Raw genomic sequence first — 17,205 nt, 5'->3', positions numbered from 1 at the left:
AGTATTGCAAACCTAGTATTTCAATGATTTGTTGTGCACTACAACCACGGAATATTGTGTACAGAATTTCGTTTCTTGAATATTTAAATAGATTTACTTACGTTTCCGTGAGACAATTGAAGTACCGCGCTATGGACATTTCAAACTAGTATTTCGAATACAATGAATCTTTAAATATCTGTAGATATCTAAGATATCATGTTTATACAATTCAACGTATGCAGAAAACTATCGAAAGCTTTTTTTTCGTAAAGTGGATGACTCACTTGTACTCACATTTTAAATTCTTAACCTATCTCTTTTTGGTCATCTGAGCGCCATCTAGAAGAACACGGTTGAAAACTAACAAGATTAGCAACTAACCAATGACGTCACTTCCCAGTTAAACGTGGCTGCCCCACGATTGAAGGAAGGAGTGGCTTCGCGATCTGTCAAGTTAAATGATTTCTCGCAAAACTTAATGACTCGTCGCATTGATTAAGTTGTTTCCGTGTGCTTAGTACTAATACCTCATCGTGCAGTAGTTCTAATATACAAAGAAAATGTCGTCTTCGGGTGATTTTGGAAACCCGTTGCGTAAATTTAAGCTTGTCTTTCTCGGTGAACAGAGCGGTAAGTATTTTCCGCGCATACTTCCGTTGATTTTCGATCAATATTGCTGATGCATCTGACCATTTTTCTCTCTCGATGATTTTTAGTACGCCGTAAATGAGAATTTCCGTTGAATTTCGCTAACTGTTCTAGGTTATAAATCAATATTTCTATACGCTTTGCAACATAATCGCAGCGATCGAATGCGGCGTCATTCTTGTTGTTACCTTTTCGATGTTGTATTCAATTTCTAATGATAGCTATAATTTTGTGTGTATCAGGCCGTACAAAATGTCTCCCTCTCGCACATATTAACGGAAATATCTGTTGGCCATTAAAATTCATATTAAAATATATAATTTATGCACCTAACTTCGTACGGTATATGGTATATTTGTTTCCCTTGAATAGATTTTAGAGTGCATCATACCGCGTCTGTAGCAAAAATGTATAATTTAGCGATAGCGAATATATTTAAATGATCTCTGTGCCTCGTTTAAGAAGCAACAATAGCTTTATAAATTCATCGTACAGGTTCTTATTCTATGTTGCGAGAGAATTCGATGCTTTTCATTCTGAATTTTTAAAGATTTTAATAACACAACCAACATTTTGCATTAATCGTGCGATTTGATATTGCAGTTGGAAAAACGTCTCTTATCACACGGTTTATGTATGACAGCTTTGACAACACGTATCAGGTATGAAATTAATGATTTAATTTTTTTCTAGTACTTTCGAATTTAATTGCGTAACTATTTTATTCAAAAAAGTGTGTCTTTACTTCTGTAAATAGTTACAAATTTTTGAAAATTTTGTATAATTTAAATGAAGGACAATATTTATATTATAATTTATTCACGCAGCCATTTACTATCTTATGATAACAGCAAGCATATATAATCACTTTTAAGACCGGGTCACGCAAGCGTCGAAACGATGTTCGTTTTTATGTTTTTTCTTGTCTTACAACTGAAAACAACCAAGGATAGACATAGAAACACCGGTCTTGTCTGTCTTCGTTGTTTTCAATTGCAAGACAAGGAAGAACATAAAAACGCACGTCGTTTCGGCGGTCGTGTAACCCGAGCCTAAAAGAAACACATTTTATCATTGTTGGACTGATAAGATTTCGCAGAATGCTTCTATATATGTTATTATAGTTAATGCGTTTGACATTTTAAAACTTCAATCCATTAACACAATTATACAAGAAACGATAAATTTTTGATATTGATAACAGAAATATTAAATGTCATTTTTAATTATTAATGCAGAAGTATAGAAATATAAAATGTTATAAAAAAGCGATTACTTTGTGAAAAAGTAAATATACATTAATGTATATTTAATATATAATTTAAATATTTCATTTTTGAATAAGTTTTATTATACCAACTCCATGGAATTTCTGAAATCTACTGTTACACCAGCTCACACAACCTACACTTAAAGCTTCTGAGATCATCTGTATTTTAGTGACATACTTTCCAATTACCTTATAAGAATATAACAAGCTTTTAAACTCATCTTGTTTTCTGTACAAGTCAACTGAGTTTGACAAGACAGTTCAAAGTAAAATACTTTTTCATTCTATAGAATAGTCAATATCATATGTCAGGGACAAGTGCTAGTGGGAGGAACAGTAGGGAGACCAAGATATTGACTTTTCTAGTACATAGATTCAAAGAAACAAAATTATGAGATTATCACAACTTATTGGTCTAAATTTATTATTATATTATTTTGTGAACAGTAGAATCATTTAATAAAAATTTTCTTTTTTAATATGTATGTACCTATAAAAATTAATGCATTCACTACTACTTAGTCATAAAACTGTCTGTCATAAATTATGTTAATGTAGTGCATGCTTTTAAATATGTTCCAATGTGTAGATAAGATGTATTAAATAAATGAGCTGAATATTTTAAATAGCATGTCACATATATTGTGACAAAGTAATAACAGGATGTAATTGTTATTTGTTGCAGGCTACAATAGGTATAGATTTTTTAAGCAAAACTATGTATTTGGAGGATAGAACTGTAAGATTACAGTTGTGGGATACTGCAGGCCAAGAACGGTTTAGGTCTTTGATACCAAGTTACATCAGAGATTCTACTGTTGCAGTTGTTGTATATGATATCACCAGTAAGTAGGGTTTATAGTAGAAGTTTTCTATTCAGTTTTAATGCATTGCCTCAAGTGAACTGTTTGCACAGATGCTAACTCATTTCATCAAACGTCTAAGTGGATTGACGATGTTCGGGCCGAGAGAGGAAGCGACGTAATTATTATGCTAGTTGGTAATAAAACAGACTTGAGCGATAAAAGACAAGTTTCAACAGAAGAAGGTGAACGAAAAGCTAAAGAACTGAATGTAATGTTTATCGAAACTAGTGCTAAAGCTGGGTACAATGTAAAACAGGTATGTCTTTGCAATATTAATTCCAACTTTTATTATACCAACTAGCATTGTAAAATATTAAATGTATTTTATTTACTTTTCAGCTGTTTAGAAGAGTAGCAGCAGCTCTACCAGGCATGGATTCCACTGAGAATAAGCCTCCTGAAGACAGTATCCTTTCCGTAAGATACGTAATGTACACACTTGCATGACACAGTTACATAATCGTATTTCAGGAATTTTCTTTCTTCGAACATAGCAATATGAAGCATATCCCATATCCTTAATTTTTACTGTAATGACGTTTGTCACGTGGTTCCAAAATTAACGGTATTTATTTTTAGGGTTATCACATTTAAATCTATTGCAATCACTTTTACAGGATACTCCGCGAAATGTGCTATACTAGTGTTTAGGGGGTGATTATTTATAATAAACTAAAACTAAAATATACAAAGCTTCAGTTTCGAAAACAGTAAGTTTGAAAATTCGTCAAATAAGTTCGCACTCGACCAATTCTTGTATCACTTTTGTTCTTGTGTTCATAAACATTAGCAAAATCGTAATGTACTTTTTATCTTTTGTATTATCACGTCTCAGAAAAGAAAAATTATTTAGAGGTTAGGAGATGTTCTTTGGTTAAACGTTCTAGTTTTCAATGATTTTGTTAATGTTTACAAACGTAAGTACAGTTCACCGCTGACTTGAAGTTCCGCGGCAGGAATGCGAGAAAAGTAGAAGGGATACACTTATATGTACGTACGTACACATTGAACTCTAGTTCGCTATTCGTCGCGGCAGTTACACACACATATGTGGACTGTCTGAGAGCAAGGGAGCAAGAAAGAAAGATGGCGACTCCTCTTGTTCCTGTGCTGTCCCGCGGGATTTCAAATCAGCGTAGTAGAAACAACAGTAATTAAAGCTTATACTTAGATGCATTAATTCAAGGCTTAGTCGAGTTTCGTTTCTTTGACGAATTTTAAAAATTATTTTTATTGAAAACAAATATTTTTCTGTACCATTTATTAATTTTTTTCGTGAAGAATCTCCCCTTATTTACTAGTTTTAGATTCTCACGGAAAACTTTGTGTATTTTACAGGAGCTATATTACTCAAGTTCCAAATTCTTTATTAGAGAAAAGACGAATTTAAATTTCACGATAACGTTATGTAATTTTTATATACTTTCATGTATTTTTTTCAAAGTCTTTTATCACTATTGCCCATCTTTTAAACATCATTTCAAATATATTATTTTTTAATATTATTATTTAACATTATTAACGATTTCAGTTGTTTCTTTTCTCTTTTTGTGTTTTCCTTAATATGTTGCTAAACCTGTAGTGCAAGAAGTAGTTCTCAAGGATACACCAATTGAACTGAAAGCATCGGAGAGCAGTTGTGCATGTTAAACCACCGATCAGCCTAACGGTAGACGAGACACTGATTTAAGTTAAATTAATAAATTAAACTCTCAACGCTAGGACAGTGAGATTCAGTCTGTGTTATTTTCACGATTTAAAATGTGGAAAGTTGATAGCACTGTACTGAACAGCTATAACTGTTTGTTCATGAAACTATAAGTATCACACGGTAGCTTAAGCAGACTGCTTTTACACAATAACGTGTTTGTGTGTGTTATAACATCATAGCATCAACATAATCTAATTTATTTGAACTTTCGAAATCTTCATCAAAGCTGCTTGCTTTTTGTAACGTGTCAATGGTTGATAATTATCATATATTGATAGCGGATTTATATTTTCCTTCTTTTAATTGAAAAATAAATTTTGTAATCAATATTTTGTTTGCTGTATGTACTTATTATAAGTTTAACGTTAAGTAATGAATCTTCATGTGGTTTGCATTCTGAAGAAAAAAAGATCTTTAACGAAATATCAGTTGTGTGCATGATCAGTGTTACAGTTGCATGATATGGTGCACTTATATAGTTATGTATATATAAGTCGCAGTAACATGAGAATTAAAGTGACAGCAAAGTCGTAAAATTACGTATTGCGTAAATGCAGTCAAAAAGTTAGTCGAATACAATTGTTCGTTAATTCGAAGTGCAATTGCAATTATCAGCAATAAAAGTTTTGTATAGTTCATGCATCCATTCGATTTAAGTTTGAACTGATACAGTAGATAAGAAAATTCGTATACAGTATGTAGTTCCGTATGTACTACAAACGAATGCAAAAAAAATTGCAACGGTGCAGAACTAGCAACTAACGTTATCTCATTTTTTTATGAATATTTTTTTAAGAATACATTGCTCACGCACGAAGGTTTTCCTCATTTTGGAATACCACTGCATAAATTAACAAATTGCATTTCTCATTGAAGTATTATACATTTCGAACTGAATTAGACTTCTACATACATATACATATACATATATGTATATATATGCATATATACAATTCATATATATATATATATGTGTGTATATATATATATATATATAACACGTATAGATAGAGAAAGTACTTAGCAAGAAAACACAAAATTGGATTTGTACATATTAACTTAAAATTGGGATACGGATAGGCAGAATGCTATTATACCTAATATTATAATATTTTTGTTAATAATTTATTGTAATATTTTAATTTATATAAAAAATCTCAAATAGTATTATTATTTTTTTTCTTTTATAATAATTTCTTATGAATCACAATTTTTCTTGTCATTTTTCCTTCTTATGTACGTTTCCTTGTTTCAAGCTTGTAATACTCATTTTTATCCATGTAATATTCTAAGTAGGATTTATACATATACAATACTTTGTATCGTAAGAATACGAAAAACGGCATTCGATGTATACTTTTAATTAAGGTGCTTCGCGGCTGTAAATTTCACTACAATTAATATTAGGGAATGCTCCGTCCCATTTTTGAACTATTTAAATTTTATACGCTTTTTAATTACAGCTACTCTGGCTTTGAAAAGAGAGTACTACATATATAACCTTTTCTGTCCCAAATAAATTATTTTAATAAAAAAAAATATATTTTACCTAACAATATTATCGTAATAGGATCATTAAATACGTTTATGCAAATTTATTGAAGACTAATTAAAAAGTACAAATATTAAATGATGCCATATGCCATCATTGGGAAAACTTTATAAATAATATGAGAAAAATTTAGAATTTTTAAAAGATTGGGGGCTTTTTTCCTTTGTTTATGACAAGCTAAATCGATTAGTATATCAAAAAATATATGATTCCATTTAAAAAAACGAACTTGACTTTTAAACGTCATTTACGCGTCTATATGCCGAATAACGATAGCCTCGAAATCGTTCAAGTTTTATCCGAAGCTTTTTTCAATGTAACCAGAGGTTTCAAATATATTTCAACTTCCAGTCTTAGACAACTCATCTTGTATATAGATATATACTTATTACATATTGTATATAAAATGTATTTTATACTTTACAAAAAATGAATATTATTAACAGAATGTAGAAACTAAATTAGCTGCATTTCAGTTTTATTTAGGCTTCATAGCTTCATAAGACCCATAGATGCCATATGAAGTCATGCAAATAAAAATAAAATATTGAGCTTATGATATTAGTATAAGAAAAAACACATTGCCATAGTAGTATCTATTAACCATCTAATATGAGTTGAAACTAAAAATGAAATAAAATAAGACACATTCTTCTAAGTTTTTAATATATACATATTTGCTAATACAATGTAAAATCATTTCACTAATGTCTCATTTTCAACTGTTACATGCAATGAGTGTAAGTAAGAACAAAATAAATTGTCAAACAATAATGAGTTTAAATGGAATCATCAAGAAGTTTATACATAAAACTATAAGGTTTAATATAACAATATTAGCAATGCCATATTGAATCATTGGGACAGAAAGGGTTGTTGACTTGAATCTAATGGGACTAATTTTATGATTAACATTAAGAGCTGAATCGTATGTATTTCAAAACAATTTGTAATAACATCATGATCGTACGGTCACATGCTCATTATGCTGCCTGAATACAAGGAATAATAATTGAAATTCAAAATATCAATCTTAAGGCCTAACTTTTCTTGCATCGTATATTTTCTAAGTTCATCAAATTTCCATCGCGATATTAATGTGGAAACACTATTTCGACGAGGGATAAGGGAAATGCTAGACACAACTTTACTGTACTGTACACGATTGTAACGCGAATATTACTGTGATAACACCTTAACACACGAAAGCAGCTGTCGACTTGCAGAATCAATCACCGATGCAGAACGGTTCCGAGTCCGAGGGGGAGAGTGGCTGTATTTGCTAGGGAGGTGGTTTATCAATGTGCAGCTAATAATGCTAGCGCCTTTGTGACATTCAGACACGAACCAAAAAAAAAAAAAAAAATCATCCACATACCTATTTAACGAGACGCCTGGCTTCTTCTGATGTCAACATCGACGAGGGGCGCGCAGAAACGTTTCATTAACACTGTTCTTACCAACTACTTCTACCCTAATCATTTAACTCGTTACTAGCGGGATTCGTTGCTATTCATGTTACTCCGAGGACAGCTTTGTGCGGTTATAGTGCGCGTTATGTTATTATGCGGTCCGCGAAAACGAAAGAGAGAGAGAGAACTTGCGATCTTCTCGCGCCACGCCGTAAACCGGAAACTGGCGTCTGCTTGCAACCGATTGCATTGCAGATAGATATGGGCAAAATTCATATCTGAATAAAAATTTTGAACAGAACAAAATACGAACAACCGTTTATCCGTTAATCGTTAAATAAAACTAAATATTCGAACCGTAGAGTAAAACGTTTCACGATGATCGAATAACATTTTCACTGTTCGTATCGTTCGAGTGAAATTTTGCCCATCTCTGAATATGGACGATAAAGAAGGTAACTCTTCCGTAAACTCGTGTAACACCATTGTACGCGTTGTTAAACGATCGAAGCAATACACAACAGCTTTCCACGACTCGTACATATCACGATTTTTCTATGACTGTGAATCGCGTTTAGACCAGTTTCTTTTCGAAATGTCTACGGACACTCGGGCCCCCGGAAGTCGATGGCTATCATACCTGTAAGCGATCATCCTGTCGTCGTTTCGCTCTTATCGCGATTATCGAGGGGCGAGATCTTACTCGACACGCACAAAGTCACAACCAAACAGCTTGGACGAGATCACGAGAACGACTGAAAGTAAACTTGATTCCATAGACCACGCGCGCCCGATAGTCAAGGAATCGAACGATCGAGCGACCTCTGTTTACCGATCGGTCGTAGAACATTGTAATTTGTAGAGCGCGTTTATTTGTGAGCCTGTTCGCCGGCGAATTGTTCGAGGTTTATAATATAATCGTAATTACAATCTTTATAGACGTTTTTTCGATATTTCTTGGTAATAAGCAAGCGACCCTCGACACGCGATCAGGGCTGGGACTACTCAATTTTTCTGTATTATAAATTATTCTATAACCGAAAATGGTATATGATGTACTGTAAAGAGGAAGAAGGATCAAACACAGGTTAAGAATAATGTGATATCACTAATAAGAGGAATGTATACAGTGTTGAGTAGTTTTTGTTTAGTCGCAGGCTTATCGGAAGGCATTTTTATCCAATATGATTAATTTTTGCCAGAACTGATCTTTCTTTTTCTCTACAGTACATTTGTATACGCTCTTCGTTACAGAAATTAATCAAAGTTAAACAGATTCATATGTACCCTTTTATGAAACATAATTGAAGAAAGTTGTATTTAATTTACGGATACATACGAAATAGTATAAGGATATAAGTGGAAGCATAACCGTGTATTTAGGAATCCGTTTAATTTGAATATCTGACTATTCGAATATTACCTGCACTGGTAAAGTACTTGAATACCGCGATGCAGACTGTAAATCAAGTTCTTTAGGTTCAGAGCTCCTCTTTAAACTTCATTTTCACTTAAAACATTTCATTAACAGTATTCTATACAACATCTCTATTTTGATAAGAAAAAATATAATGTGCTCACATTTCTTTGGCTGCGAGTAACTTCGAATTTTGTAGTTACTTCCAGCCGTAGAAACGAATCATTCAACGAAAAAAAGAAGAAAAATTTCCAACAGTTTAGGCAATCGTCGGAATAGTAATATTCGAATAACGATATTCGAAGTTTATTTGTACTATTGCAATAATTGTAAAATACTCGAATAGTTCCAGCCCTACATGCGAGATCCGTTTGTAAATTGAGGAAGAAGACGCGCGAACTTCGCTTTGGGACGTTAACGAATGTTCGATTGCTTCTACTCGCCATTTTACACGCGTTGATGTAAGTAATACCTGGTATTTATGGTTTCTCATTTATGCAGTCATAGTCGTAACCAGGGATGGGCAAAATACATTTAAAAAGATATTCGAATGACGAATACTTTACTAATTCGTGTTCCGTTTTATGGTATAATGCTTAAAAGCATTCGCACGTTTTATTCGTTAGCTGTGCAAGCATAGAATACTTCTACTCAACTTCATCGTCAAACATAGAATACACAGGTATCTTATGATTGCCGAATATATTAGCATTTTATATCCAATCGATTAATAAGTGCAGAATATTTTATTTGGTTTCATTGTGCAGTCAAACGATTGAAAGTATATCGTAGTCGTATGTATGTATATGGTATTAGTGCGACGTTTGCTCTTCATATTTTATAGAAATACATAACTTCATAATAATATAAAGTTTTTATAAATTTGTAAACTTTATATAAAATTTATAAACTTATAAAGTCTGCATCAATTCGGTATACGTTTATAATTTTATCAATTTTCAAATTTAAGGAGCTTTTAAAAAATAGAAATTAATGAAATCGTATATAAATTCGAATATTATTTATATTTATTAAAAATTTAAAAAGCAACAACTTGTTGTATCAATACCATATAGATCAAAGTTGTGACAATGATGTAGTTTTTATTCGTCGGTGAAACTGAATATAACTATTCTTTACTAATCGGATATCGAGTACAAAATAGCGTACTCGGTGTTCCTCAATGCGTTGAATACAATTTACAGTAGTATTTAATATTCGACGGCACGAATGAATACAAAATAAAAGCGGATGCCAGTAATTAATCCCCACGAAATACAATATGTAGGGTTGTTTTTCACGTGTGCTAAGCACTGAATGCATACAATGAGTACTTTATGCCCATCCATGGTCGTAACATACTCTGGTCATGTACGATTTTTGTAACGGTGTTTTATGCCATAGGTATCGTTCGTTTGAAGAAAATGCCAGGTAATGTCGCGTTCATTAACACGTTCACTGCGGTGTGGGATACACAATACATGCCTCGTATCATACTTCATTTCGCGAGAATCATATTTAATTCAATTTTCGATTACATTTTAAGGGAATATCTCCGTAATTTTTCTATCGTTTTTATTGATATTTACGGAGTATAGGTAAAAAGTCTATGTTCCTATTTTGTTCGTACTACCAGATTTTAAAGTTTATATAGTACGTGGTGTAACTGCCCAATTACATGATTATGAATAAAAAATCACCAACAGTGAACGTGTTCAATATAACAGAACGAAGCTCGAACAAAAGTAGAAATTAACCCTTTCGGATGTGACAGTAACACGTATGTGTATGATATTTTAAAGTTAATAATTTTGCGACGTATAGCGTTACGTATACATGCATGTTTATAAAACTATGCAATGAATTCTCGATATACAGAGCGTCTTCGAACTGGTGGTACAACCTGAAAATATAATCAGTTCTTGTAGTACAATGTTTTCTTCCTCATTATACATAAAATGTAAAATCTAAAGTTTTAGATATATAAAACCTAAAATTTTTAATTTTGTACGCATTGAGGAAGATTCGAAAACGTTATACTACAAGATGTAAATATAACGCTTGATACGACTAGAAAATGTTCTACTTATGTAGTTTACAGCAGTGGTTTCCAAACTTTTTAGGAGTTGCCCCTCAAAAACAAAAAGAAAATTTCTACGCTCGAGATAAATGGTAGGTTTACAGCGATAATATTTTGGAAAACACTGGTCTACAGCACTCTACGTTTTCATTTTATTCTTTCGTATAAATTCGCGTCTTTTCGAGTCGTATCACCAATTAAGAAACACTCTGTCTTTTACACTGTACAGTTGCAATTCGTTCGAAGTTGTTTTAAAAAAGAAGGATAATCAATTAGCGGGACTCGATCGAGAATCGTGTAAAAAATTCAGTTTCAAAAGGGTTAAAAAGCTGCGTCTTCTTTCTGCGAACGCTAGAACCATTACGAGGACGCTTGCGTCGATTCACGAACGCGTCACGTGTGCGACGTGACTTAACGGAGCGTCGTGAAACACCGTTTTTGTGTTTCACCGTTAAGACTGAACGCTTCTAGCGCGCCAGTATTTAATTAATTAGACGGAATCGAGACTCGAGCCGTAAGAATTATACCGAGCGAGAATGCAACGAGGAACGCCTTAGGGGTGAAAAAAGAAAGAGGCCAGAGAGCGATTTAGCGGGGTTGGATTGTACACTCGCTGCTAATTAGAAGTTAGAGAACAGTAGACGCGTCCGAAGGGAGAAAACGCGAGGATGGGAAAGCTGCGCCGACTTGCGACGAGTTGGAGCAGGTTTCCCTAGTGTCGTCGTTGTACATTGATGTGATAAGGCTTTTCTTCGGTGAAACGATACCGAAGATAACGATTAAAGGAGGAACAAAATCGTGCGTTGTAACTCATTAATCTGCCGTGCTTAAACGCGAACTCTACGTGCCCTAGCACCGTTTTTTGAACGTTAAACTGTCTCTATAGCGTCAGCCATTGCGCATAACGTGTTGTTTAGCGTCGCTGCATGTGAAGATCTACGAGGATCGGTGGTACCAGTCCACGGAGGTGTTCAGTATTAATCCTTTGCCGTATGAATTCGTTGGAGAAGGATTGAAAGAAAGATTTTTGTTTACGTGTACGTGTTTGGCGAAAATACAGCACTGCCTCGCTTTTTGCATCAAAGGTCATTAATTGTCAGGCTTTGATTTTTACGAAAATAGTACCTGAGGTTTTTTTGGTCACTGACCATACGTGCACTAAATTTTTTGCACACCACGTGGTAAGGGTTAATAAGACCAAAGATCGAGGGTTTCAAGCGTGGGCTCTTCGACTGCTTCCACAGAGCGTGATGCTTCTATCGTTCCAACAGATTTGTCCGAATAAATTTTCGTTCGAATGTTCTTCGTGTTTACAAGAGAAATGGATCTATTATTTCTGAGCAACGAAGGACATCCTTTTTCGGGCGAAAACTTATTCGTGGCACGCGGATCTTTGATTTTTGAGTTTCGCGATTTCTCTCCGTTGTCCGAGACGAAGTTCGCCTCGCTCTGTTCGAACACGTTGACAAGACGATGGAAACCGTTTCAAAGGAACGCCTAAACGAGCCCAGACCGATGGACTTGTACCACTTTCGGCGCCCAGATCCTTTACACTTGTATGCGAAGCCTCGAGAACTTATTTATCGATACTTTCGCAGCCGGCGATTCTATCGCGAACCGAAACTGACAATTGGCAATCGATAAAAATCTCTATAGTAGCTGGTTGCCACAGGTTTTTGACGTTAGAGATGAAAATTAAACGAATTGCTTTATCATAATATCGCGCTTGTAACCACTTGTTGTGCAAAATTTAAAGAAATTTACACTAAATCAGAATAGATATCAAATTTATAAATATGGGAATAATAACGTTCAAAATTTTTTTTAAATTTATTAGGTATATAAAGTGAAATAATAATAAGCAAAGTAGTAGGAATTATATCTATTGCTGTTTTGCACAAGACACCTACATTTTCGAAACGAGATGGGAGCAACACATTTTTCTAAAGCTTTTTATATTTTATACCAAAGAATTCGTAAAAAAATTTGTTTGATTATCGACTTTCATCAAACGCTCATTTTGATTCACTTGAAATCAATATATTGTTAGATTGCTGTTGTGATCGTAAATACAAATTATAAAGTCATCTGCCTCTATATATAAAACGATGTAAGATTATGTCGACGTCAACCAGTTATATATTTCACAATGACGTAATATTACATTAGAAAGAGTAGCTGTACATGTATAAAAAGATATACAGTAATGCACGGTTAAATTACAATAGAATTGTTTCACCTAAATCACAACCCAGGTTCCTAAGCCTCGGCAAAGGCAGTATATACACGTAGCGAGAGCTAGTAAGAAATTTATAGTAGGCAGAACATCTAATTTCAAAAATATAAATTTCTGTAATTTTCATCTTCCCTTAATAAAAATGTTACCGGTGGATTGGTGAAGTTTTCCAGATAAAAATAAGTCCAAACACGACATACGTAGGACTAATCTCGATTCGTGTTGAAAGCATTTTTTTAATAATTACATAGGTACATATTTGGATTGATTACTGAAAAATTTTACCAATTCGTCTCGTGTCTGGACTTATTTTCAACGGGAGAACTTTACCAATCCATTGGTAGCATTTTCACGAAGATGGAAATTACAGAAATTTATATTTTCGAAATTGAACGTTTTATCTCGAGCTTGAGCGTACTCCTAAAATAAAATTGAATTTAACTGCGCATTACTGTAATATTACGTCAACGGCAATAATCTGTATATTAAAAAATTACGCAATATTACGTCAGCGATAACCAGTTATAAATTAAAAATACAGTAAAAGTTGAATATATGCTCGAAAATTGGGACCCCAAGCCAGGCGTTTATAGAGTAGATCGATTCTAATTGTAGAAACAGCTCGAGTCGACTGTCGAACGTAGAAAAGAGCTCAGTGCATTTATGTTCTAGATCGGTTCGAGCGTATATCGAACGTTCACTGTAACAGTGACAGCGGCAATCAGTTGTAGATTACGAGACGACGCAATATTACGTCAGCGTAAATTAGCTGTAGATTTAATAATGACGTAATATTACGTGAACGATAACTAGCTGTACGTTAAAAAATGGCACAACGTTACGTCAATGGCAACCAGCTATGAATTACAAGAACGACGTAATATTACGTCGGCGGCTGCGAATGTGTTGAGAGTTCCGCGCGTGCATCTTTCTTTGTTTCGGCCTCGCGAGCGGAGGAGACGACGCTCGCCGACTTGCAGACTCCTCGACCGGAAACGCGCTCGTAGCTCGACATAGGATAGGACCTTTTATGACTTTCCATATCGAGGGTAAATCGCTAATGTTTAATCTTCGCCTATTGTAAGACTCACGCCTAAAGGGGACGCGTCACTTTCGCACGGCCAGTGACACACTTCCGGTTGCAGCTGGGGAGAGGTTTGCCGGGGCTGTCTCCTCCGCGTGGAGGCGAACCAAACGAACCGAATTGTACGCCCGATCTAGTCGGAATGATCGACGCGTCGATCGTTCAGTGATCCACGGTGCTTGCTTTTCGGGGCGCAGTGGGATTGATATATTTTGTTGCGACTTAACCCCTTCGGTACGACGACGATCCGAGAGAAATCGAGACGTCGGTAGAGTCTCTAGCTAAGATTATGTTGAAACATTAAGGCACCAGCAGTGGACACATTTTTAGTCTGGAAAGTTGTATGCTTCCTTTATTTTGTATTGGATCGCAAATCACTGGACTAGGCAGTAATCTCTTTTATTAAAAAAGAATATTCCTCAGTTTTTCTTGAGTCTGAAATTTGTTTCAGTAGTCGGGACATTAGAATAATAAAAATTGTAGTATTCGAGACTTTTTGTTGTAGTAATAGATACTTGAAGAAACGAAGTTTTTAATTCTAAGGATAGAAGGTTAAATAATAATAGAAGTAACTGGGTATATTTATTAAATAGGTTTCTATTTGCACTTTTTGCTAGTAGTGCATCCTCAGACTCTATTTTGCTGAGAGAAATATTATTAATAATAGTTGTTACGTTTTTTTCAAAAACTGTCCACTACTGGTGTACCTTACATCGAGTGTAAATTTAACCCCTTGAGGCATTAACGTATAATTTAAGAAGTGAACATTTTTGAAGATTAATTGAAAATATTTTTTAACAAATGCACAGGTCTTTCGAGAGAATAATATGTCACTGAACCGCCTTTTGTTGTTTTTTTACAAAGTTAAGTTTAATAATTCGTATTTGCCATAAATGTTCCATGCGTCAAGGGATTAAGTGACTCTGTTTGAAGTAATTTGTCGTAGGTACGTATTATGAATGATAGAGTGAAGTAAACGATAGTAAATTCTGGTGGGTAGACCGTTGGAAAATTTTTATAAAATTGGCTGAGTAGTCATTGTGATAAGATATCTCGATAAGTAAATTTTTGTTTCATTGTTCTAGATAGGTCGTTATTCTATTAAAATTCGGTTATTTTCTATGGTCGTTCCTCGCATCGAAGGGGTTAATGGAGATTAATAGTACGATAGCGACGATGATTTGTAGCATTTTGAAACGAAATTCTTGTGAATGTAATTTGCAAGGCGGCCGCGTTTCGCGACGAAGTTATTGTAGCCAATGTTTCTTAGTTGAATAGAGGTATTCGCTGTATCGTCTCTTTGCAATTAAATTGTCAAACTTAACGTAGCAGTAGGGTGCGATATTCATTAATTGTAAGGTTAATCCTTGGAGCCTCGACGCTACTCGACACCTAATAATTTAAAAATATGGTCGCGTCGTTCCTTCTTTTAAAAATCAATATTAATATACCCGATACTTTGAATGTACCTTGACGAATAAATAGAAGATTGAAATTCGTGATACTTTTTATATGTTCAATCTAACGATTTTCGTCGTTTATCAAACACCTTCTTGTGTAATCTAGTCTCGTTGCTTGAAGGACTCGAGGCTCGAAGGGTTAAACATCAAGGCTTTAAGTTTCCGATACATTATATAAAATAGGAAATAATGTACGCTTTTGTTTAACGTCATCGAACGAGATCTTGCAGAAATATAATTGAAAATAAAAAAACCACAGTCCTTGTTCTTTCAGGAGTTAGGTCGAAATTTATTGGTCGTTGAAGGTTATCGCTTTCTCTTTTCAATGGTGTTTCCTGTCACTTGCGACAGAGAAAAAGTGACCTCCAACAACCAATTAATTTTGTTCGAACCGCAATACGGAGGGTCGAAGACGAAAGTGAGCTTCCAATCATTTTTTCGAAACCATTGAAATTACGGACAGGGATCTTCTTTTCAAATTTTTGTCTATTAAAATAATCTAACACTTTGGTTTTAATAAATCATTCTTGTTTGAATTAAATCTACCCTAAACTGCGTATCGAAGAGCAGCTGAAATTTTGCTCAGTTTAAAAATTCAACTTCAAAATGGAGCATTGAAATTTCGATGAATTCGGCATTGAAATCTCCGAAATTAATAGGTAACGAGAAGTTCCGCGAACACGATCGTTTTAACTTTAGTTTTCCTCTTCGTTTCGACCGCAATTTGAATCGAAACGGGAATATAATCAGTCCGAGACTTTTTGTTTGGAACTTTTTCCGCGGTGAACAATAGTAGTAGGTTGAGTGGAGCGAACAATCGGGTAAGTTTAAAAAATATTAGCAATAAAAAAACTAAGTTACAAGGAACGACGAAAAATATTGCATAACTCTACTTTACGTAATCTCTTCTAATGGCAAAAAAAGAGAAACGTAAACTCCAGAACTGATATTTTATTTAAACTATTTTCTGAACGGTTCAAAGATTCTTACTAAGTATCGTTAGTCTTCTCTGAACACAAATATGTATTGATGAGTGATGTCGAGGAATATTAATTTTTGTGGTACGCGTAAATAGGTTAAGAACCCCTAATCTAGATTACTATAGTTAATCTTCGGAAAAGCAATTTATGGGAGATTAGTAATTTAACAGGATGAAATAGAAGATTGCTGTTATAACCTACTTACCTAGATCCTTTGACAAACTCTCAACGTCTACCCCATTTCGTTGAATCAAGATTTTCATAAACCTCTTATCTGCACAGGGAAGCATTTTCTTTTAACTCGATAATATCGCGATAGTAAAATAAATAACGTCTCTTAGGAATTGCAAAGTGGAAGAGTTTCATGGCAAATCTTAAAAGCGTGGAAACAAGAGGCAGACAAAATTAGCTTTTAAGGAGATCGAAATCAACGAGGAAAACTGAATTAAATTTTAGAAGAATGCCGTTACTGAAGATAATGACTAAATATGTAAAACAATTCTTACG

General features: G+C 34.1%; 1 protein-coding gene across 2 annotated transcripts; it reads left to right on the top strand.

Annotated features, from left to right (window-relative positions):
* The first annotated feature begins 391 nt into the window (after window positions 1–391).
* Window positions 392–15,753, top strand: Rab6 (RAS oncogene family member Rab6). 2 transcript variants are annotated; one of them, XM_076764597.1, is made up of 6 exons: window positions 392–612; window positions 1,234–1,292; window positions 2,586–2,745; window positions 2,817–3,022; window positions 3,106–3,172; window positions 7,242–15,753. In XM_076764597.1, the coding sequence occupies exons 1-6, from the start codon at window positions 543–545 to the stop codon at window positions 7,313–7,315; spliced, it is 636 nt and encodes a 211-aa protein (XP_076620712.1). In that variant the 5' UTR covers window positions 392–542; the 3' UTR covers window positions 7,316–15,753. The 2 variants fall into 2 exon arrangements, with proteins under 2 accessions (XP_076620712.1, XP_076620713.1); XM_076764598.1 differs by lacking the exon at window positions 7,242–15,753 and adding an exon at window positions 4,349–7,222.
* The last annotated feature ends 1,452 nt before the right edge of the window (window positions 15,754–17,205 follow it).

This window comes from Colletes latitarsis, chromosome 5 (genome assembly GCF_051014445.1).
Source record: "Colletes latitarsis isolate SP2378_abdomen chromosome 5, iyColLati1, whole genome shotgun sequence".
Classification (NCBI taxonomy): domain Eukaryota; kingdom Metazoa; phylum Arthropoda; class Insecta; order Hymenoptera; family Colletidae; genus Colletes; species Colletes latitarsis.
Note: the sequence above shows the minus strand (reverse complement) of the source record. Positions and strands in the feature narration are given on the sequence as shown.

What these genes read in the sequence shown, in the direction of transcription:
- Rab6 (XM_076764597.1), top strand. Translation starts at nt 543, where the DNA reads ATGTCGTCTTCGGGTGATTTTGGAAACCCGTTGCGTAAATTTAAGCTT. An exon ending in CTTTCTCGGTGAACAGAGCG is followed by an intron (nt 613 to 1,233) that starts GTAAGTATTTTC and finishes TTGATATTGCAG; the next exon opens with TTGGAAAAACGTCTCTTATC. An exon ending in CTGGGTACAATGTAAAACAG is followed by an intron (nt 3,023 to 3,105) that starts GTATGTCTTTGC and finishes TTTACTTTTCAG; the next exon opens with CTGTTTAGAAGAGTAGCAGC.